We start from the raw sequence: 23,137 nt of genomic DNA, 5'->3' as shown, positions 1-23,137 counted from the left end.
GTATCTCATAGCATTTCTGTTTCTCCGCATCATCTGTTATTACAAACAAAACAGGTTAAGGCACTTTATCACACAGAATTGTTTCATAGGCTATTTGTTTTGACAATTGGACTATAACGCCAAGGCAATGGATTTTATAGAGGCAGCAATCACACTTTTGAAAGGACGCACACAGGGGCTAGACAACCCAGTCAAAGCAACGCAATGCACAGTATTTGCTTGCGGGATAACCTTTTGACACAGTTCTGCTGTTTGATAACGAACAGACAATGAATGGTTGTCTGATTTTGTGGACGCACAGAATGTTTTGATTTTTAAGACCAAATGAGCTTCATTCTCTATTAATGTCAGTTCTGAAGCAGAAAATGTGCCCATATGAAGAAGATTCCCCTTGGTGCTCTGAGTCACTTTTGCCATTTTTCCACAGTCATTCTCTGTGGACCAGCTCCAGCCTTGATGCCAAATTACATCACAAGTTTGGGTCTTAATTCTCTAGTGTTTTGGCTTTTGGAGAGAGTATTTCATCTTCACAAATATTGATTGGACTGTCCTAGACCACAGGAATAACATAGGGATTAGAACAAATACCTGAGAAACACTAGAAATTGCCAATTCTCAAGGGACTGAAATTTCATCTCACTGGAAGGGTGTTTAAGACTTTCTCCAAAACAGTGTTTTTGTTATAGTGTAGAATCCCTGTCCTACAACTCAAGTTGCATGTAAGAGAAAATATTTCATTTAATTCACACTGAGGAGCCCTCTGCATTAGCATCTCAGTTTTTCTCCCAAGTCATTTTTTCTTTTTCCAAGTGCTGAAAAACTGATTTATGATGAAAAACCTGTCTCCACATAGATTGCCATTCATATTGCAGTTACAATATCCAGAAACCATAACAATCTTTTTTTCAGTGTTGTGCAGCCCTTATAAGAATTCTTAAATTTAGTGATGTTCCCCTTTAATCTCCCAGAGATGATACACCACTAAGCTGTGTGGATTATTAAAAGAGACAGCTTCTGCACTCATCATTGTACCCTGCATCAGTCCGCACATTGAGAGTCACTACATGTTAGAAGAGAGCAGCATTGCCTTTTTATGTGCAAGGCTCCACAGATCAACTATTTGCAATTCTTCAGCTCAGGACTGAACAAGACCCATGGGTAAAACTGAAATTTGCTTTTAGTTTTAATGCGCCACAAAAATATAAAATATTGCAGTAAAGCATCAAGTTGGGTTCACTCATTTCACTGTCCCACTTGAAGGCTATTATTTGTGCAAATACACTGGATGAATGTTGTATTTTTCTGTGGGTTTTTTCATGTCCCGTGTTTCCTGTGTTTTGCTTTGATGCTCATTTGTCTTGATTCATTTTGTAATCTTATTTTTATTGTTACAATGTTAAAAAATGTTTTCTGGTTGTATACCTAGCACATATGAAAGCTAGTGTGTCCCTCTATATAAATAAGGAATTTAGTTGGATCAGATTGGCTCAGAATAAAATTACTATGTATCATCTATGGCATTTCACAACACATTTTTTCACTGTGGAAATAAATTAGTCTTAATGGGTTTGTGCGCTTATACTGTATGGGACCAGGCGTTTGTATGCATGCATGCACATGCATATTAGCATAACACAACACTGCTAATGTGAAGTATTGTTTGGTTTTACCCAATTAAGTTGTTAATAAGTGTGAGCATGATCTACAATTCAGATATCTGAGTTCCAAATATTATTATATGAGAATGATGAGATACATTACAAGGTCATATTCATTACTTCTATTATGGAGAAAAATGTCATGCAGCTAATATTTTCTCACCTGTGCTCAGTTCCCACTTCCAGGACCTTATTCAATACAAATTTCGTAGACTATTGCTGAGTTGTTTTGTGTATTTCTTCAAGAACACTTTTATTTTCAGGGTAGAAATTGCAAAGGGAGGGAGGTTTACACTGCCACACGCAATCAGCGGTTAGGGAGCCACCAGTCTTATGTTGGAAGACACTGAGCAGCTTCAGTGAACGTTGCTTGCCCAAGGGCACCTTGGCGGTAGTTGAGGGAAAATCATGGCAGGGGAAATGAGCGAGACATGCTACCCCCGCATGTCTCGCTCATTTCCCCTGCCATGATTTTCCCAGCTGATCCAGGCATTCAAACCTGCAACCTTTCGATCACAACTCTTCTCTACCGCCACCCCACATATCCTCAAGTAGTGTCATTTTGAAAACTCTTTTGCCCTACTTTTCAAAAGCCTAAAATTAGGTGGAAACACGTGTTTGCGCTGCCATTTTGAGGTAAAAACCTTCTTTCCTTTTTCCTAATAGATCCCTCGTGGAGGACGACGACGCTCACATGAAAGTTGCTCTGGGGTATGGTGATATGGGCATCTCTGCTCACCTTCAGGCATCAAAGACGGGAAACACTCGATTCTTCACAAGCAACACACACAGCTCAGTGGTTCTTCAGGTGAGAGTTCAGACACACTGTCACGTCTAATGAATAAGTGAATGTATAGACAAATAAACCTCATAATAACCTTTCCTTCATGTTCCTCGAGAGATCCTGTGAGTGATGTAGTCATGAAGTGATGCAGTATATAGCTGCATCCACAAAATGTTGCTGCTTGGGAGTAAAATGAGACCGTGATCCAGATTCTATCATTGCATCATTTTTAAAATTATCCAAGTTAAGCTATGCTTAACACAGGACTAGAATCTGTGTGAAGACTGCAAATTGGAAAATATATCGTTATTGAATTTCTTTGTAGTTTCACCGATTCCTAATTGCAAAAGCAAACACATGTTGATGAGATTTATGTCATGGATTTTTTTGCTCTGATTGCCTTGCCGATTTAAAGACCTATATAACCTTAACACACACCGGCCCATTTATGGGAATACGAGCCAGAATGGGTGTTATTAACGTCGATTACATTTTTTTAGGGTGAAATTTTCAATCACTCTGGCCATGCATTAGACTGTTTGAAAGTGTGAAATCTACATGTATACACCGTTTTATGATCCCAATGTTATACCAATAAAACCCCCTCTTTGTGACCGGAGTGTGCACAAAACGGACTCACTCAAAATGTTGATTCCTTACCTTCAATGACTTCTAAAAGTCCACAAATAATGCGACTCATCAATCTTCAGTAATACAAATCGGTATCCTGATCACAGCACCAGGTCCATCTAACAAAACTAGTAATAATGTTTAGTCACAAAAGTGTGCTAACTTGGAAAAACATCAATAGAACATCTGTTGTTTACTTTGCAATTCTTCGGAGCAAACATCGTTGATGATCTTTTGTGTGTTGGATACACGTTGTGAGTTTAGTGTTTACATACCAAAGCAAATTCGGCAAATAGCTTGGGTTGGGTCTTTAGGGTTTCCCTTTGTATCTAGGGCAAAACCATAAAACTGCCTGATGGGCGAAGTTGTCCTCTTTTTCGACACAAGTGCTTCCAGTTTATTCTCAAAATGGCGTCTTTCATTGCACAGGTCAAAACATTTTCCCTCTTGGGACACGCCCCCCAGTACCCCCCACCCCACGACCAGTCCCCAGTGTTACGGGACAGCTTTAAATAAGAACTTCAAGTGGTCTGTTAGTTACAAAGGTTCTTGAAGTGACCTACTTTTGACTTTTTCATCCTTCATAAAGAATGCGTTAAGAACAGGAGCAGTTGGGAGCAGTGTGGCTGAAGACATAGCAGCATATTGACAGAACACAAACTAGTCTCTTTACTGAAGTGTAGCTACACTTTGAGCTCTTCTTTCTAACGTTTGCCATACTCGCTTCGCTGCTCTGTGCTTCAGCTACAAGATAACAGCTCCTATGTTGCAGAGAACTGAACACACTCTGGTCCCACCCAAGATCACTGTGCCTCTCAGTCACTCACACACACACACGCTGCCAAAGAGGAATGGAAAGTGAAACAATTTGATAGATGAAAAATTCAGCATTTTGTAATTTTCTTTTTTTTAAAAAGGACACAAACAGAAAAACTGGGAATCATTAGCAGGAATCGATAAGGCAAATGTGTTTCGATTCAGTCTTTTCTGGGAACATTGGAAATGGTTCCTCAATGGAACCATGTCTCTGTTCCTAACCCTAATCACCTGCTCTGTCAACCCAGGATTTTCCAATCCAGTTAAACGCATGTTCACATAAAAGGGGCGGGGCTTGTAACTGTGACACAGAATAAACACATAGAAAGCAATACAGAATAAATCAGTTTTCACCGTAATAGTATTTTTCTACAGCCATTATACTATGCTATCAAAATTAATTTGCAAATGATTGAGGTAAATATTCTACACATAGGAACTTTACGGTTAATATGATAGAAACAAAATTTTGTTTCAGAAACTCAGTCATTTTCTTAAACAATTCAGAAACTAGACGTAACAAAAATGTTATCTCTTTAATCATTTTCAATTTCCAATTGGGTAATTCAAAAAATTATATGGAACTAAACTTGTTTATCTACTAGTCATACATACAACCGCCAATGCAGAATCAATTGGGAATGTGAACCATCCATCTGTAGCAAGAAGCCTGTCTGAGGAAACCTGGCTGCAGACGTTTGACATTGACATTAAATTAATTCTCCAAGTAATAAGGTGCTTTTAGTTGTTGAAACAAATAAATATCCAGGCTATTAATGTAAATGAGTTGGTATGTAATTTCCTGGTTAACCTACATATATTCCTGGTAAGAAAATGGAAATAAGCTGGATGGGAATTCCCAGAGGAGGCCACTGCATCAGATCCCGTTTTTGATCAGCCCCTTCTTGCCGCACAGCATGTGCTCCAGATTTCCTCCAAAGTTTTGCATGGGTCATGTTCAGCCTCAAGCAAATCCATGCAAATAAATTGCAGTGATACCTTGAGGCTGTTCAGGCTACATGTTATATGTTATATAGCTGAGTGAGCCACTGTGGAAGAAATCAGATATATTCACGTCCGCATTTTGTGTCATGTAGCATTTTTTGTTTTAATAAAATGTCTGCTAAATGTTCCCAAAAATGATCAAAAGATTTGCTACTAATACCATTACACACATTTAAAAAAAAACAACTATATTCATTTGCTGTCAGCAAACAATAGCTGACAGTGCATGAGCTGGATGCAGTTATGAGATATTGAACATCAAACGTCTCAACTGGCAAAACTGTTACATAGTCAAATCTATCTTTATAACTCAACAAGGCACCTGCACCTTGATGTTACTATGAATGCAAAATACCAAAATGCTAGACAATTAGAAATTGAGTTTTTAAGCAAGCCCGAACAGAGATAGAGTTTTATAATTCTGTAAATTCAATCTGGGTTTGGTTCTATATGGTTCCATCTGATTATTTACAATGGCATAACCTCAGTTTCAATGGGATTAAGGATGAGTCAGTTTTGAAGCACATTACGGCTAGATTGCATCAAAATAAATCCATTTTGGTTTAGCATTTCTATTTGAATTATATTTATGCTCCTTAAAACCCTAAACTCCTATATCATGAACCTTGGTAATCACAATGCTTCCAAACAAGAAATTTCACCTTCATAAACAGATTTCTCTTTACACACAACCTTTTGAATATTAATATATTTAAACAACTGACAACATCTATATCAATTCAGTGATATACTGACCAGCATGTCCTTATTATTTCTCCCTTTGTCTTCCTTTTCTACTGATGTCGCTGCTTTTCTCTGTTCATCTGTCTCACTCCTTTTCTCCTCTGTCCATCTGTCTCCTTTTCTCTGCTGTTCTCCTCTGTTCATCTGTCACTACTTTTCACTGCTGTTCTCCTCTGTTCATCTGTCTCACTCCTTTTCTTCTCTGTTCATCTGTGTCACTCCTTTTCTCCTCTGTTCATCTGTCACTCCTTTTCTCTGCTGTTCTCCTCTGTTCATCTCTCACTCCTTTTCTCTGCTGTTCTCCTCTGTTCATCTCTCACTCCTTTTCTCTGCTGTTCTCTGTTCATCTCTCACTCCTTTTCTCTGCTGTTCTCCTCTGTTCATCTCTCACTCATTTTCTCTGCTGTTCTCCTCTGTTCATCTGTCTTACTCCTCTCTACTGTTCTGTTTTTCTGTTGCCCTCAACCTGTCATTAAAAAGTTCAAATTCAGTAGTTACACATCTTGGTTACACACAGTTTGTGATGGAATATTCATTCAACATTCAATTGGCTAACTCAGTGTGTCACAGAACTTTGATACATTAACTAAGATGTTAACCACTGGACAGGAGTTGATATGACATCCACATACTATAGCCTATATTCATCAGTAGATAAAGAGAATTAACCTGTTAGGAAACAATAACGATTATTCTAGGCCATCAGTGTTAGGCTCTGTAGCTAGACTTTGCTCCCTAGTGCATCAGAAAGCAAGCGATTCAGTTAGTGAACCAGGGATTAACCTTGATTAAGCCTAAAATCCTAATTTATCCTTCATTATTATGACGAGAAAGTGGAGTGATATCATCATACGTTTTTCTATTTTCTGGTTTGCGCACCCTTATTACTGCCCTTTCAGGCTGCATTAGCAAGCCTCTGTCAAGATGTGGCTGAAAGGAAGATTTTGATTTTGATTGTCTTTAATGAAACATTGAAGTTTGTGTTCAGATGAGAAATAAAACCTTATAGTACCAAGCTGCAGCTGACATGCAGTTTCTGAGATAGAACTTTCTATCTCATGTATAAAGTAATATTCAAAGATTAAGAACATATGGATAATTCAATTTTGATAATAAAAAAAGTGATATAGAACCTTATAATTCCAAACTTGCAAACTATGGAATGTGTGTTTTTGTCTGGTTTGTTGTCTATCTGTTTTTGCCTAATCATGTGACCTTGCTGGGTACCAGTCTGGCCCGGACTGTACGAGGTAAACCTCTCTGGAATGAAGCCACTGCTCGGTGCAGGTTTCCCTCCGCTCAGCATAGCTCACTAACAGCCCGGCCTCTCTCCTGTCTCTCCCCTCTTCCCAGGGATTTGACCAGCTGAGGATAGAGGGATTACTATGTGACGTCACACTGGTGGCTGGGGACGGAGATGAAGCTTTCCCTGTACACCGTGCCATGATGGCCTCCTCCTCTGACTATTTCAAAGCCATGTTCACAGGTGGGTCTGCACAGCCTCTCACTGGTCCAGAACAGCAGCAGCAGCAAATTGCCGTTAGTGCTGATCAGTGGATTAGCCCAGGGATCAGGTTGGCAGCTGACCCATAAGGAGATGTTTTATGATAATGGATTAACTATGGCTGCTGATAGCTGATGCATGACACCAATTTTGAATATCATCAATTTGAAAAGCTTTGACAAAATGACAACTCATAAAGCTGATTACAAAGGGTGTTTACATTCATTTTTTTATTTTGAAAAGAGCGTAAATAGCTTTTCATTTCAACCCTATGAATGTATCATAAAGATTAAAAATTTACATTAAGTGCAAAAGATAAAAAATTAAAACATCATTGAAGGGATTATATGTGAGCTGCATGACTTTTTTATGTACTGTATGTAATGCAAAATCATCACTGAACAATGTTTCACCCTCCAAGAGACTTCATTAGGTAACGCTGTAAAGTATTTAAATCCAGTAAAGAACTGGATTTCGAAATTATATATTATATGTACTGTTTGGAACAGACCTTCATTTTTCCTGGCACCAATTATGTTGATTTATTTATTTATTTTTCGATTGTAGGATGTGCATCCCCTTGTTATGATGCATTAATTTAGTTACTTAGTATCTCCTTCCTTCCTTCCTGCGCTCTATTCTAAAGTAAATTGTTTATTATTCATGAAAATCCCCATGCTTTAACACTGTCCCAGTTAAGTCATGGTCATGCTGCTTCATGGGAATTCACTTAGAATCACCTAGTACCTACGTCCCTCCAATATTATGCTCTGAAACAAATGCTTTCTCTATAATTCATAAAAGTTTCCATGTTAAAACACTAACCTGGTCAAGTCATTGTTATGCATGCATGTTCATGGTAATTTATACTTGTAATGAATGGTAATTTTGTGAATTTTGAGCCTGGATCATCTCCTTGGGGCACTGCATGGTGAGGTACATTACTTAAGAAACTTTAGGACTTTTAAGTACAAACAGTCTGCTTTAAGGGTATTTTTATCCATAGTAAAATAATGTACCTAATTTTTTGAACATGGTCCCAACATTCCAGGGTGTAAAACAGTATTTGAACAGAAAAAGCTAATATTAATGTACTTGTTTTAATGTGGCTTGAAGTTAAACTTATACAACTGTTCTTGTCACACAATGGTTGAAAAAAGTGGTTAGTGACTATTTGCCAAAAAGCTGTTTTTCTCCTTTAAATGTAAAAGTGAACCCTGTGTAAATCTGTATCTTATTTAAATATAGCTTTTTATTTAATGCCATTAGGGCTCTGATCAGTAAGGGACCATGCTCATAAAACACACAGTATGTAATGGGCAACAAAAGTGAAAACTAGATTTTGAAATTGGAACAGTTCACATTTACTACTTGGAGTTGCTTTGTGACTGTTTCAGGGCAGTAGTGAAAAACGTTAGTTTGGAGGCTTGGCATTTGCAGTATATGATGAAGAAGCTCCTGCTATGAGAGCGTAAGAGAATGCTTATTGAAGGAGGAGTAAGGGGAAACTGTATTTAAAGTGAAGGAGAGCTTATTAGTGATAAGGAAACTGCGTGGGCACCATGCACAGATGCTGAGTAAAGGTTTCTCCCTGAGACCTTCAGCCCTCTCTCTGAGAATTAGTCCGGGGACGCTGATGAATACATTTCTTTGACATTTAGGCATAATGGCGTAGGCTAGGTATAAATGAATGAATAAATTTTCAGCTTGGGTTTGTTCAGCCATGTAGCCTTTATTCTCAAAGGTACTCAGAAATCAGATAGATGTGATACTTCTGGTTGCTCTCAAACCTTTCAACCAAATATGAGTGAGTGAGTTTTACTACATGTATCTCTCTTTTCCCTACTCTCCTCTTATGCAGGTGGAATGAAAGAGCAGGATTTAATGTGCATCAAGCTTCATGGTGTTAACCGAATAGGCCTGAAGAAGATCATTGACTTTATCTACACAGCCAAGCTCTCACTCAACATGGAGAATCTGCAAGACACACTTGAGGCAGCCAGTTTCCTTCAAATCCTCCCTGTACTGGACTTCTGCAAGGTCTTTCTAATATCTGGGGTAAGGAAGCTGATACACCCAGCACCACTACATATAACTAGGGGTATTATACACAGCAGCTTACCTCTAGTCTACACCAGAATTAAACTGTACAAGCATGGGCTTCAGCGCCGTCATATGCACGTCACTTTGATCTAGTTCATCTTCTTATGCTTCGTCTTTTTTTTCTATCCAAAACCAGTATTTTGGTGTATTTTTCTTTATAACACTAGGAAGGCCATGGGCTGATGTAACTGGATGTTGAGAATTTAAATTCCCTTCTACTAACTCTAACTAACCCTTCTCAAACACTCTGCTATGGCCTCATCCTTCCATGATTTTTCCAAATATTTTGGGTTTAAAGGCCTGCCTGTTCAGAATTCGAATAAATTAACGTATGAAAATAGTTTTCGCAATTTTTTCCCCACAAAATACCCCCATTTTCTGCCAGAACAAGGGCTACAGGGTGTTGGTACCCAGATGTAAATGTCTCTCCCTCTCCTCCACCGCTATTCAACACTTGAATGGCTGGCGGGAAACCTTGGGTGGGCCAAGTTCAAGATGAATCCCCCACCAGGACAGCTGAGCCCATTTCAATGATGTATTTCAATTTCTGCTGGTTTATTTAGAGGCTATGTTCTTGATTTCATGCTTGTGAATGCACGCCGAAAACAGAACTAGTGCAGACACAGGCCTCATGCGTGTTGCTGACATGTTACTGATGTGCTGCTGATGCAACGCGACTGGTGTAGACTATATGTTAAGTTGCCTCTGATTGCAGCACCCCTCAATGCTAAATCATGGATAATTTGTAATTAGGAATCTGTCTAAGGAAAAGATTTAGTGTGCATAAAAGTGTGGAAGATCCAGTTATTTATGTCCTAAGCTGTGTTGTCAATCTTAGGTGCAGCATTCCTAAGACTTCCCATTTCTTATTTCTTGCAGGTTTCTCTTGACAACTGTGTAGAGGTGGGGCGCATTGCCAACACGTACAACCTCACAGAGGTGGACAAATATGTCAACAACTTCATCCTGAAGAACTTCCCCTCACTGCTGGGCACGGGAGAGTTTGTCAAGCTGCCATTTGAGCGGTTGGCTTTTGTACTATCCAGCAACAGCTTGAAGCACTGCAGCGAGCTGGACCTGTTCAAGGCTGCTTGCCGCTGGCTACGCTACGAAGAAGGCCGCATGGACTATGCCTCAAAGCTCATGAAGAACATCCGCTTTCCCCTCATGAACCCACAGGAGCTCATCAATCACGTGCAGACAGTGGACTTTATGCGCACAGATAACACCTGTGTCAACCTTCTCCTGGAGGCCAGCAACTATCAGATGATGCCCTACATGCAGCCGGTTATGCAGTCAGAACGGACGGCCATCCGCTCAGACAGCGCCCACCTGGTCACCCTGGGTGGTGTCCTGCGCCAGCAACTAGTTGTGAGTAAGGAGCTGCGTCTGTTCGATGAGAAGGCCCACGAGTGGAAGGCGCTGGCGCCCATGGACGCACCTCGTTACCAACACGGCATTGCAGTCATTGGCAACTTCCTCTATGTGGTGGGTGGCCAAAGCAATTATGACACCAAAGGCAAAACAGCGGTGGACACAGTGTTCCGGTATGACCCTCGCTACAACAAGTGGATGCAGGTGGCATGCCTTAATGAGAAACGCACCTTCTTCCACCTCAGCGCACTCAAGGGACACCTCTACGCTGTCGGTGGAAGGAATGCTGCTGGGGAGCTCGGTGAGTTTATTTCACTGCTTGTTTGTTTTATCCCTCTTCTTTAAGCAACAATAGAAGCCTTTCTTTAATTCTGCATCAGATTATTTACAGCGTCTATGCATACACATCATTTGTTGTCCCAGCATGCCACATGCATCATCTCTGTATGATTAAATGAAATTCAGGTACAGAGAGGCAGCTACAGCCAGTACGCCGACCACAGCAGCAGAGAGGGATAAGTGGAAAGTCACATATGATTTATCACTTATCACAGTTTGGGTGTTTAAAAAATGGTGGCATCAGTGCATCCCTACTCAGTAACCTGGTTGTGTTTATAATTTAAAAGTGATTTGGTGAATTTGGATTCACAACACTGCATTGTTTTGGCAGAAAATGCCTCATTGATATCAACTCATTGTAGCCTCATAGTTGATGCAAAATAACCAATCATGCAAAATAACCAGTCTGGAATCCCAACACCCCTAACTGTGGACCACAGAGCGGTGCCACCCAATACTTAAATGCAGCTCTGTAACTGCAGTGGACGGAGCGGCCACCATGCAAGCAGTCCTCTCTTCTGGGTTATAATTAGACCAATGAGCATGGCCCGATTCACTGCCTGTCCACACCACTGCTCCTTTCTGTTTTAAGTTGCACAGCTCTTTAATTCAGTGTGCTTTATCCTTGTTTTGCTCAATGTGTCCAGCTGCTGCATTTTATTTGTTTACTCTGGTTAGGTCATGTGGGTGTGGTTTTAGTGTTGCGTCTAAAATGCCCACATCATAAAAACAATAGCTTAACAATGTAGCTTAACAGCAAACACACAAAGCTCACAAAATATTTCCAGGAGGAAGCCCTCAATCCGAACTGATCCACTTATGTGTTTGTGATGGGACAGTCAGGTTTGATTCCCATTCATGCCTGGTTCAGTGCTGATTTCATTAATTAAAATTTTTGGAAACAAACATTTTTGGATTTGTTTGTCAGACAAACCATTCTAATTTACCATATTGTCAGACCTTTTATGGAGCTTAGAAAAAAACCCTGTTTACTAATTGTAACAAAGCAATCCCTCATTTTTATTGCACCAATGGGAAAAACATTCAAGTTAAAATCTTGTGAAAAGTGTATCTGAACACCCATTGATGATCTTTTGGCAGTTATTCAAGCTTATTTATTTTGATAATGAAAAACTTGCACAATAGCTGCATGACCCTTTTTTACTGCAGAGGGGAAGCTGCACACAGCCTGTGGAAACTAAAGATAGAAGCTTAACGCACATCAAGAACTCACCATGGGTGTGAGCGAGGGGAGGATGGAGCTTGAAAGGGTTAAATAATTCATTTGTTTGAGGCCCTTGCAAACTTAGCAGCATGAAACTAAATCTCCTCTACAATTACTTGCATTTACTGTAAACCTTTGCAAGAAAGTAGATTTATATTGTCCTTTCTCTAGTGATTACCTAATTCTCTACCTAACTCTTCCAGCACTCACCTTATGCTGGGAAGGTATAAGCTAGAGGAATAGAAATTGCTTGTTTTTAAATCTAGACGATGGCTTTTGTTTGAATCCCATATAGGCCTCTTTTATGCCCTGAATTGTCTTCTCCCTCAGAAAAGTAATAAGTACAGGTCAGCAAGGACCTATAGGTAAGGGAAAAGGCTGAGGAGTGGCAGGGAGAGAAATCCACGCTAATTAGGAATGTAACCAGTGCAGCTGGTCAGGGGCGAATCTGATAGTTAATGATTAAAGGAGAAGTTAAATCTGTGTACCTGGCAACATACTAAATTTTATATCTGTCTTCTGGCTTTCTGCACTTGTAGGTAAATTATCAATTTTCAGAGTTTATTTGACCACTTATCCAGATATTTATCTAAAGGATTGTTGCTAAGCACGCCTGCTCTTTTCACATCACTGCTGCTTCACGTTCATATAATTAAACACATTCATATGTTGGATCTGCTCAGTACAACCAGTCTTCTACAATGTCTGTACTTCTTCCACTGAGTAGTTGCACCTGAGCAACTGGGGATTAAGTGCCCTGCTGAAGGTCACTTTGACTGTAGTTGTTGAGGTGGAGCCAGGTACTTAGGCTATTCATTTTTCCCACTCAGATTTTCCCAGCTGGTCCAGGGATCGCTCTCACAACTATGTGGTCACCAGCTTGCTTCTCTATTTTGGAACCATTGTGATTAATTTTTGTTTGCTCACTTGCTATCATTGATATGGCCAAAGCCTTCAAAAACGTGCACCATTCTATTCTTAGAGATAGGTTGAGGCACGTTGTTGTCTCTGGCCACTCTTAGTCAGTTCACCAACTACTTTTACTTCCTTCAGAAGTTATAGCCTAACTACCTCCAATTGATCGCAAATAAGACTTTGTTCTTAAGTAACCTGCAGGTTAAATAAAGGTCCATCCATCCATTTTCTATCTACGTCAGGGTGGCGGTGGCAACAGGGCAAGAGCAGCGTCGATGTCCTTTTCCCCAGCAAATTCGTTCAGCTCTTTTTGGGGGATCTCCAGGGGCTCCCAGGCCAACTGGAAGAGCTAGTCCCTCCAGCGTGTCCTGGGTCTGCCCCGGGATCACCTCCCAGTTGATTGTGCCCAGTACACCTACAAAGGAAGACGTGCCCTGGGGGCATCCTTACTAGGTGCACAAACCACATCAACTGGCTCCCCTGAAGCCAAAAATGGACTAGAAGCATCAGATGCGTGCATATCCCTGCGGAGAAACCTCATCGGTCACTTCGCAATCTCATTCTTTCTGTCACCATCCAGAGCTTGTGGCCATAGGTGAGGGTCTGAACAAAGATCAACCGGTAAATCGAGAGCTTTTCTTTGTGGCTCAGCTCCCTCCTCACCAGCACATTCCAATAAAATGGCTGCATTACTGCTGCTGATTCACCTAAACGAAGGTCAGTCTCACTTGAGACCCTGAGATACCTGAACTCTTCCACTTTGGGCAGCTGTTCAGACATTACTGGGATGGGACAAGCAACCTTTTTTATGGGAGAGAACCATGGCCTCAGATTTGAAGGTGCTGAAACTCATCCCAACTGTGTCACTTTCAGCTGCAAACTGCTCCAGTGCTCATCGGAAATTGCGGTCTGATGGAGCTTGAAGAATGACATCATCCGCAAACAGCAAAGATACTGTCACCGAACTGGACACTCTCCAGACCTCGGCTGCAGCTTGATATCTTGTCTACAAACAGGAGAGGGACAAGGGGCATTATTGTCTGAGTCCGATGCTCACCTTGATAACTTAATGCCAACAATGCGAACACAGCTCTTGCTCCTAGTGCACAGGGACCAAATGGCTCACAGCAACAGCCCTGGCACCCCATGCTGTTACATCACCTCCCACAGAACACCTCAGGGAACACGGTCATAAGCTTTTTCCAAGCTTTTTCCTATCCCTAACGTCGGAACTGTTAGAACAATGGTCAGAGTTTTCCTCTCCACAACCCACTCAGAGTTGCGTTTAGGTGATATCTCATCCACCGGAAAAAAAACCCCATCCCTTATCAGGGAGTTCCCCAGAGCCAATACTGTGTGTGGAGGTTAGCCCAACTACATTTAGTTGGTACCACTTAACCTGTCACACCAGCTCAGGCTCCTTCCCCCCAAGAGAGGTTATGTTCCATGTTCCAAGAAGTCTCTTGCCAAGGTCCATGACACCTAGGTCTGCACCGCTCCTGCCCGTTGCCGGACAGGCAGTGCACCTGACCCCTACCCTTCACCTTGCAGGTGGTGAGCCCACAAGGTAACGACCCCACACTGCTTGTTTGGGCTGTACCTAGCTGAGCTACGGGTTTCACCCACAGGGGCTCACCTGTGAGCACCACTCCCAGGCCTGGCTCCAGGAGTGTGCCCCGGTATCCCTATTCAGGGTGAGGTTCTCTCAGATTTTATAAAACCATTCGTAGGGGTCTTAAAATTAAGGTGACTTATGGAATAAAATGATTTTGATATTAAAGCATCAGTGGAGTAGAGCAATGCTGATAAACCTGTGGAACAAAGGATGCTGCTCTGTCAATGGTTGCATCCTACAGTCTCCATATTTCCTGTTTAGTCACTGCAGTCACTGCTGGAGGAGGGGTGGGGTGTTCTGTATTTAAATCCTTGTTTTAGCTCCCACACTGAGACCCTCTAAGGCCTCATTTGCTGCTGTTTGTCCTCCTTAGTTTTGTCTTGACCTACTTTCTACTAATACTGTATTTTTTTTTGCTTCTGTCCTTTTTTCCCCCAAGCTACTGTGGAGTGCTACAACCCGAGGACAAACGAGTGGACATATGTTGCCAAAATGAATGAGCCACATTACGGTCATGCAGGGACGGTGTATGGCGGTTATATGTATATTTCAGGTAAGTGGCTCCAGGGAGCTCAAATATCTATAATACTGGATTTGTCAAAGTTAATTTTCATTTGGCCTAAATAAAGACTGGCATGTTTCCTCCAGAATGTTCAGGTTGTCTAGTTTTGAGAGCCTCTGTAACGGTGTAAGGATCAATATTGAGCTTACAAGTAGATTTCACCTCTTGGGGTCACATTTGGCATGATTGTCAATGTACTGATTTTCAGTTTGATTCATTAGACTGTTTTTTCTCTACCATTTTATTGCAGTAAACAATTGATTACATCTAATAGCATAGTATGACTAAGTACTTGAAAAAGAAAAAAGGATGATTGGTGAAATCATCTTCAAAGCCATAAAACTTGTTTTACGTTTACCTTGTCTGATGTAGCTGTATTGTAGTTTGTTTCAGCTCGGCTTTTGTTTACTTTTGTGCACAACAGAGCAGGTAGAACGACACATTGATACGATACTGGCGGAGATGCTACACTGATAGTGACGCATTTAGTGGAATTTAAGGGTTCGGATCAGAGAACCTTCTCACAGATTGGGCTGTAACTTTCCCAGACGTTAAAATAAGATGAGAAACACAATGTTGTTTAGACATGAATAGGCAAAAATAAGAGAAGGAATGAGGGGCATGGTTACTTTGAAGAGCTCCAGTGTCTGCTGTGTTCATCTGTCAAGGATGCAAATAGACTCAAATGAAAGAAATTGACTTCCAGTGATATAAAATTCAGGATTATCGGATAGATTTGACTATGTATGTACTGTTCATATTTTAATATGACAGCAGTACGCTTTTGGAAGTAATTGGGTCAGGGATGGGAGCCATAAAAGTATGTTAATGCCTGCTAAATATTTCTCTGCCAAAATAATACAGTAAATCATAGAATTTAACATGAAATTGCTGAAATGTCATTATAATTTTGGTCAAGTAAAAGGCGAAGGAACATGAACATGACATTCTTTGCTTGTCAGAGGCTTGGGTGCAATCAATCCTCTGTTGCTCTTTAGGAGTCACCTCGGTGCTTGTTCACTTCATAGGATTGAAAACAAATCCTGCGTTATGGAGATGAGCCCTAGTTTCTCAATGTGTGACTAATCCAAAGTGATGCTAGAAAGGAAGGGAGGGGGGTGGATGGAAGAGAGGGAAGGATGGAGCAAGGGAGAGGATTGAGGCCTGTGTAGGAGGTGTAACACAGAAGAGCCTGTGTTAATCCCTCCTGGCCTTGGGTACCGTCAGCGTTCATAAATGCAGCACATAAACATGAACATCAACAGTGTTCATAAACATGAAAAAAGTTCACAGCTGCGGTTTCAAATGTGGTAACTAGAGGATTCTGGCAGCGTAGAATTTTGTATTTTAAAAATGAGCCAGCAATATAGAAACTAAATTCTGTCCATACCAGATGTCAAATTTTGGCCCAAATTTCATGAAAGCCTATGGACTAAAATTATTCATCACTTCATCTATTCATCTATTCTTTCCCCGGTGGTGCCAGTTAAGGTGATAATCCATGAGGTTCTTGTTTTTCTTGATTTTGGCAACACCTTTGGTGATAAGCAGTCATTGCTTTGGTGTTTTGCGCTGCATTTCTCTGCGATCACAATAGTGTCGCCAGTACATTGATGTCACTGGACTGACAGCAGCTCCCACACCCCAAAAAGAAACAAGTGTTGGCTATAATAACATAGCAACAGTATTTCAACTGGTGCCTAAGAAGAGTATACAGTGATGTATACAGAGACGGTAATATCTACACTACATCAATATCTAAAGCACGTTTTATAAAAGTATGTGATAACTGTTTATCCTCAACTGATAATAATGTTATATCAACAAAAGACAGTGACTGCTTATAGTAACACAAGTAATAGACGTATATTTGTCGTTTTAACCTCCTAACCAGGCTACCACTAAATTTACGAAACTGAGCTAAACAGACAAGTTTGCCATTATTTGAATTGGCTGTGAGATGCTGAGCCAGTGTTTGGCTACCAAAAGATTGCTGGTTGTCTCTCAAAAGTTGTCTAACTTGCAAGATTCTTGATGCCCTGTCACACAGGTCTACATGATTTCAAGCTGAGCCATACTTGAAGCGCTCAACCAGTAAATTTAAACGTATAATCTTTAGATCTCACTGCTCTAGCAGATCTTCTTCAGTGAGTCATGTAGTTCTGTGGATACCACATTGCCTGCATATTAGTTCTACTCATGGTCTTACTCTTTCATATTCTTTTATTTTCAGAAAATTGTGTTTCACAGTAGATTTGCAATTTTGATTTAAAAAATAAATAAATAAATACATTGGTTGTCACATAACAAATTAGGTGAAAATGTTTTATAACGTGGGCCATTTGATTCCTTTAATCAAAATAGCTGAAAAATGAGCCAGAAAGCCCCAACTAACTTCATCCAGGATCACTTTCATTGTTTGAATAAACACAAAAATAAACATTTTTCTAGCATGTTTTTAATTAGCTAATATTGCACTTGGCAAGCCTAAGAACTGGGACATATTTGGGACCACACAGACTGCATTATTTGGCAAACCTAATGTTACAGTGGAGTGAAGATGAAAGCCATATTTTCACTCCTTAAAAAATAAACAAATGATGAATAACTAAGTAATAGCAGTGATGGGCTGATCTGTAGGTAGCCAGATGTTTTTCAATCATTTTGCTTCAGGCAGTGCTCTGCACTGCATGTTTATTGCTCACCCTATTTGATGTTGTGATGGCTGAGCAGCACATGGGGTGATTATTTTGATGGCTTCATGTTGCAGTGATACAGTGAACAATAGGCCACCAGCCTTGGTACATTACACTGCTGTAACAGCTGGCCTAGCAGTGACACTGTCATAAACTTTGCACCTGCAGCAGCTAAAGCTATGTATGGAAAAAATGAGGGGGCATCTTGGTGATTCTGTGATCATAGGTATAGGTTTATAACATAACCTAGATACCCAAGCAGATCTTTGCAATGGGTGGCTACTAAATTATAAAAGGTGGATATTATAAAAGGTGGCTGACGTGGTTAATAAACCTGGCTAATTCAGTAACTTAAAAATCCAAACTCCGGGAATTTTGATGCCTTTCTTTTGGGAAAGAAATGAAAGCAATTTTTAGTATGCCACTAATCTACTGTAGTGTTTTGATACAAGAGGCGCAAGTTACAGAGCATTACCCATTAGATGAACTCTGTTGCACTGAGGCCCTACAGTAGCACCCAGAGTCTCAGGGGTTACAGTCTCGCTGTGCAAGGTGACCCATGCTGAAGTGCAGTTCTGTGTCTGTCTGTCAGTCCGGATCAGGTCACATTCTCCGGCTGTGCTGCTGCGCTGTCTGAAGGCATTCTGTCAGCTGGATGAACCTGACAAACGCAGTCAGCTCACACACCATCACAGCTTGAGCGGTGTGGCAGGGTTCAGACACGACTACTGAACCGGCACAGGGCCACACTGCCTCTGGTTCAGAGTCCATCTGAAAGATTAAGATCTGTATTAAGATTCTGTGTTATTGATTCAAGGCCGGTCTGATAATTGAGACTCTTGCTTCATTATTTATTCAGCCAACAATTGCCAGCCACTCTCTGAGTAATTCAGGGCCATGCATAGTCACAGCTGAATCCTCATAGAGATAAACTGAAATGCCAAAAGGCTGCAAAGCGAACCTGACAAGAGAACATCAAGAGTGTGGTGATGTTCAGTGGAGAATTTAATGAATATAATCTTAATATGTCCATATACCTTCAGGTACCATAGGCTAAATAAAAAGGGCTGTAGTTCTTACCGTTGATCTGCTGTAGCAGAAAATGCCCCCAAATTAAAGCTGACGGTCTGCACTTGAACGGCAGTCATTGGGTAATTTTGCATCAGGAGAGAAAAGAGGAGCCAAAGAAATTAGAGGATTCATTGCTTCCCAATACGTTCTGATTTCAAATGTTCCTCGTCATCTTATTCAGAATTTGAACAATTGTAGCTTTGTTATGTCTTTAGCAAAGTGCATCCTGGGTGAATTTGTTTTGGGCTGTCAGTTTGCCCAGAGACCACGCATAGATCTGTAGCAGTTGATATTGGAGCTCATATCTGGCCACCCTTTTTATCATTATGGGGTATTTTTGGAATATGCTGAGCCCCCTTTTTTTTTTTTTTTGCCTCACTTTTGTGTCTATCCGCCCTCTTTGCTTCGGGTCCCATTTGTGCCAGTACTGTGATTCAACCAAGCAGGTCATCAGTTTTTACAACGGGACACAGCAGCACATTTTTATCTGCTTGATTGAACAGTGAAATGTGTGTCTATATGGTAAGATATGGGCAGATGCAGCCGACAATACAAACAACCTAGTCTTGACTTTCGCTGTCTACAGAGGGACAAAACCACTTAGCCTGTGTCTGTCCTAGATAGGTACAATTTGGCAAAATGTTATCCACTTAGAAGAATGAGGATACTGATTAGAAGTTAGGATATCGATTAGAAGTTATTGTTGCAGAGAAAGGTCGAGCCCGTGAATTGAATCTAAATAGCAGGGCCTCTTGAGAGGAATTAAAAGGACCTTGGCTAGTTGGGACCTTATCAGTGTTCCCTTGGTATTTTTCTAATGGCAGACTTGCCCCATGGACTACTTGGATAAAGAAAATGGAGAGTCTGGCAGTCCTGGGATTTGATCTGTCAGTTAAGGAGGCTGAGCATCACTCACAGATCTCTGAGTCATGGCAGCTGATTAGACGGCTTAGGCCTCAACAATAAATAAAGAGTAAGATCACTGGGCAGGAGCAGGAGCAAAAAAGAGGAATTCTGTCTCTATTCGGCATGCACTGCAAATCTTCACTGCGCTGCATTTGCTCCTAGTCACTCTGCATAGGGGGAGGGGTGGGCTGGCTCCCACCCAGATGCATGCTGGGATTGTGTTCCTCTTTATTTTAAGCCTTCCCTGTAGACATGTCCTGTTTTTTTTTTTTTTTCTCCCCACTTTCCCTCGGCTTTTTTGTGTCCCGGCGTCTACAGTCTGTTTCCACTACAGTTTTGTGTATGTGTGTGTGAGTGCATTGTAATGGTGTTTCTCTCTAGTAAGTACTCATCATCGGCATCATTTCAAACTGTAGAAAAAGAGACTGTGGTTGTATGAATATTGTGGTGTGTATGAATGCTGATGTCACTTTATGTCATAGAATTATTGGTTATATAAAGGCTATTGTGTTTGATTCTTTAAAGGATTGAGGAGATGACAACAGATGAATGGTCTTGGTCTTGATTCTCATTCCTCACAATGTTAGCATAGCCTGACTTTAAGTATTCACCATCTCCACTGTTGTGGCTTGGGCTCAACTTGGCCTAGATGAATGTAGATCTAGGTTGACACGGGTGATTGAGTCACAAATGGGTCTGATGTAGAGTTGATTGATTAGTGTGCGAGGCTGTTTTTATCCCCCAAGTGATTACTGTCGAGGCTAATTTGTCCCCTTTTTTTCCCTTGTTGCTGCAGGGGGAATCACTCATGACACTTTTCAGAAGGAGCTGATGTGCTTTGACCCAGATGCGGACAAATGGACTCAGAAAGCACCCATGACCACAGTGCGCGGCCTCCACTGTATGTGCACAGTGGGCGACCGCCTTTACGTAATCGGGGGCAATCACTTCCGGGGCACCAGTGACTATGACGACGTACTGAGCTGTGAATACTACTCCCCCGCCCTCGACTTGTGGACACCTATTGCCGCCATGTTGCGGGGCCAGAGCGACGTGGGCGTGGCCGTGTTCGAGAATAAGATCTACGTGGTGGGCGGCTACTCGTGGAACAACCGCTGCATGGTGGAAATAGTACAGAAGTACGACCCCGAGAAGGACGAATGGCACAAAGTGTTTGACTTGCCCGAGTCGCTGGGCGGAATCCGAGCCTGCACACTCACAGTCTTTCCCCCCGAGGACATCACAGGCTCGCCCTCCAGAGAGTCACCCCTCTCAGCACCTTGAGGAGCGAAGGGGGGGGGAGTCCACTTTGCTCGTACCCCTGTAAACCCCGCCCACTCCCAAACACACACACCTTATAGACATTGTTTGCACTTCCTCTTTGGACTACATCTGTACCGCATCCCTAAGTACCCCCCAAGTCCGCCTTCCCCAAAGCTGTGCAGAAACCCCTTCCCAAGTGATTAAACCCACATACCGATACGGTTTGGCAACCTAATTACATGTTAATGTTGCATATTCGGTATATTTTGGCAGGAAATACCTTGACTTGAAAAGTGACTTTGCAAATCAACTTTTCTACCTGATGTCTATGAAGTTTTGTTATGTCTTGTTTCTTTAGGCATTCTACCTTGAGATCCACTATGTCGACTACCACACTGACTCTCTCTTCTAGTCTATGCCAGGTTAGATGCCGTTGACCCCAGAGAGCAGAAGCATAGGGACAGATGAGCCCCAAACACAGCTGGTTTTTAACTCAGGGGTTGGCCCATGCCCCATCTATCTCTCTCTCTCTCTTACAGTTTCAGTTCTTTCCTGCTATTGCTATGAAACTGTTAACAAAATGGTGTTTTCTAAATTTAATAAACGAGATTTTGAAAGAAATTAAATGTTGTCCTCCATTACTGACTACAGTAGAGCCATGCTAATCCAAACCCCCTCGAGAGGAGACGATGTTCCAACCAGCGAAATGTTAGAACGACTCAAAAAACGTGTTCACCGTAGGAAATTGCACATATTGAGAAGGAAATTCAGAAACCTCCTTCCATCGTTTTTGCGTTACTGTCTATTTTTGTTCATTATGCTTATTTGGTAGATTGGCCACTTTGCTGTGGTTCAGGTAAATTACATTTTACTTCACTTTCCCACTGTAGACAGACAGTGTTGATGTATTTTGTGAAGCCTACTGACTCTGGTACAAGATGCATATCAGACATGATCTTTGTTTATAAATTTAACCATAATGAATGGGCTGCAGATTTGAAGTGGAACAACAAATCAACCTGTTTGCTCTAAGCAGGAATGTTGCGCCTTCAATAACTTGACAAGAGCATATTGAGCATATAGAAACTCTTTATCTGCCTCTATGCACTCTATGCACACTATGCATTGGCTCTATGCACTGCCTCGTAGCACCTATGTCCTGTTGGACCAGAACTTAGCTTTATGGCACTTACTCTCGTTGTTCTCTCCTGACTAAAACCTTGCTTGTGTTGTATTAAAAACTTGTGTATGTCACTTTGGATAAAAGCATCTGCCAAATGGGAAATTGTAATTGTAATATTGTTTGCTTTCAAAATCTGACATAAATATTAGGGAAGAAAAGGTTTAAATCTGTTAGTTTAACCTGGCTTGCTCCAGCGGAGTCAGGATTAGCCGTTTGATAGAAATTGAAAAAGTGATTTATTTAACCACAATAAAACATAAATAAATGGACACGTCCGGGCCAGGAGGCACACACTTGCTGCCTCCATCTTTCAATGGTGTAGCGATGCAAATTCAAAACTTGCAGTTGGAACCAGTAACAGTCAATACTGCTCAATCTCTGACCCTGCATTGCATTGTTAAATAGCCGCCTAATCCGTGGTTAGAGGCTCAGCCAAAAAAAACTCTTAAAGCACTTAATTAGCTACTAGTGATAGAAACATTATGCTGCTGACCAGTGTTTAAGGGGCAGCAGGCTCTTCTGCCACTGCTGCCTCCTCTCCCAGGATCAAGACAGACGGTAGTGTCACCCACAATCTGCCCACCTGCTTCTGGCCCATTAAGACTTAAATAGCAGCATATGGTGTCCAAGGCGTTTGCTTTATGCTGCTGCAAAGAATGAAAGGTTTGTGTAATTGTCAGATGAGTTTTGTTTAGAGCTGTATGATATCCTCATTATATCCTATTAATGAAAAGTTGCAGCGGT

General features: G+C 41.3%; 1 protein-coding gene across 4 annotated transcripts in view; it reads left to right on the top strand.

The window, feature by feature from the left end:
* The window catches only part of klhl13 (kelch-like family member 13), a 47,380-nt gene extending 25,395 nt beyond the window's left edge, over positions 1 to 21,985 (top strand). For all 4 annotated transcript variants that reach the window (XM_071540286.1, XM_071540285.1, XM_071540284.1 and 1 more), the window contains 6 exons: positions 2,325 to 2,466; positions 6,991 to 7,123; positions 9,003 to 9,199; positions 10,124 to 10,919; positions 15,152 to 15,265; positions 20,744 to 21,985. In XM_071540286.1, coding sequence (XP_071396387.1) covers positions 2,325 to 2,466; positions 6,991 to 7,123; positions 9,003 to 9,199; positions 10,124 to 10,919; positions 15,152 to 15,265; positions 20,744 to 21,231 — 1,870 coding nt within the window. In that variant the 3' untranslated portion in view covers positions 21,232 to 21,985. The remainder of the gene's footprint in view (positions 1 to 2,324; positions 2,467 to 6,990; positions 7,124 to 9,002; positions 9,200 to 10,123; positions 10,920 to 15,151; positions 15,266 to 20,743) is intronic.
* The last annotated feature ends 1,152 nt before the right edge of the window (positions 21,986 to 23,137 follow it).

The sequence above is a fragment of the Centroberyx affinis genome, unplaced genomic scaffold (genome assembly GCF_046629955.1).
Source record: "Centroberyx affinis isolate AG114_WGS23_722 - 3 ecotype Tasmania unplaced genomic scaffold, CSIRO-AGI_Caff_v1 ptg003599l_1, whole genome shotgun sequence".
Taxonomy (NCBI): Eukaryota; Metazoa; Chordata; class Actinopteri; order Beryciformes; family Berycidae; genus Centroberyx; species Centroberyx affinis.
The sequence above is the reverse complement of the archived record's forward strand: the minus strand, read 5'-3'. Positions and strand labels throughout refer to the sequence as shown.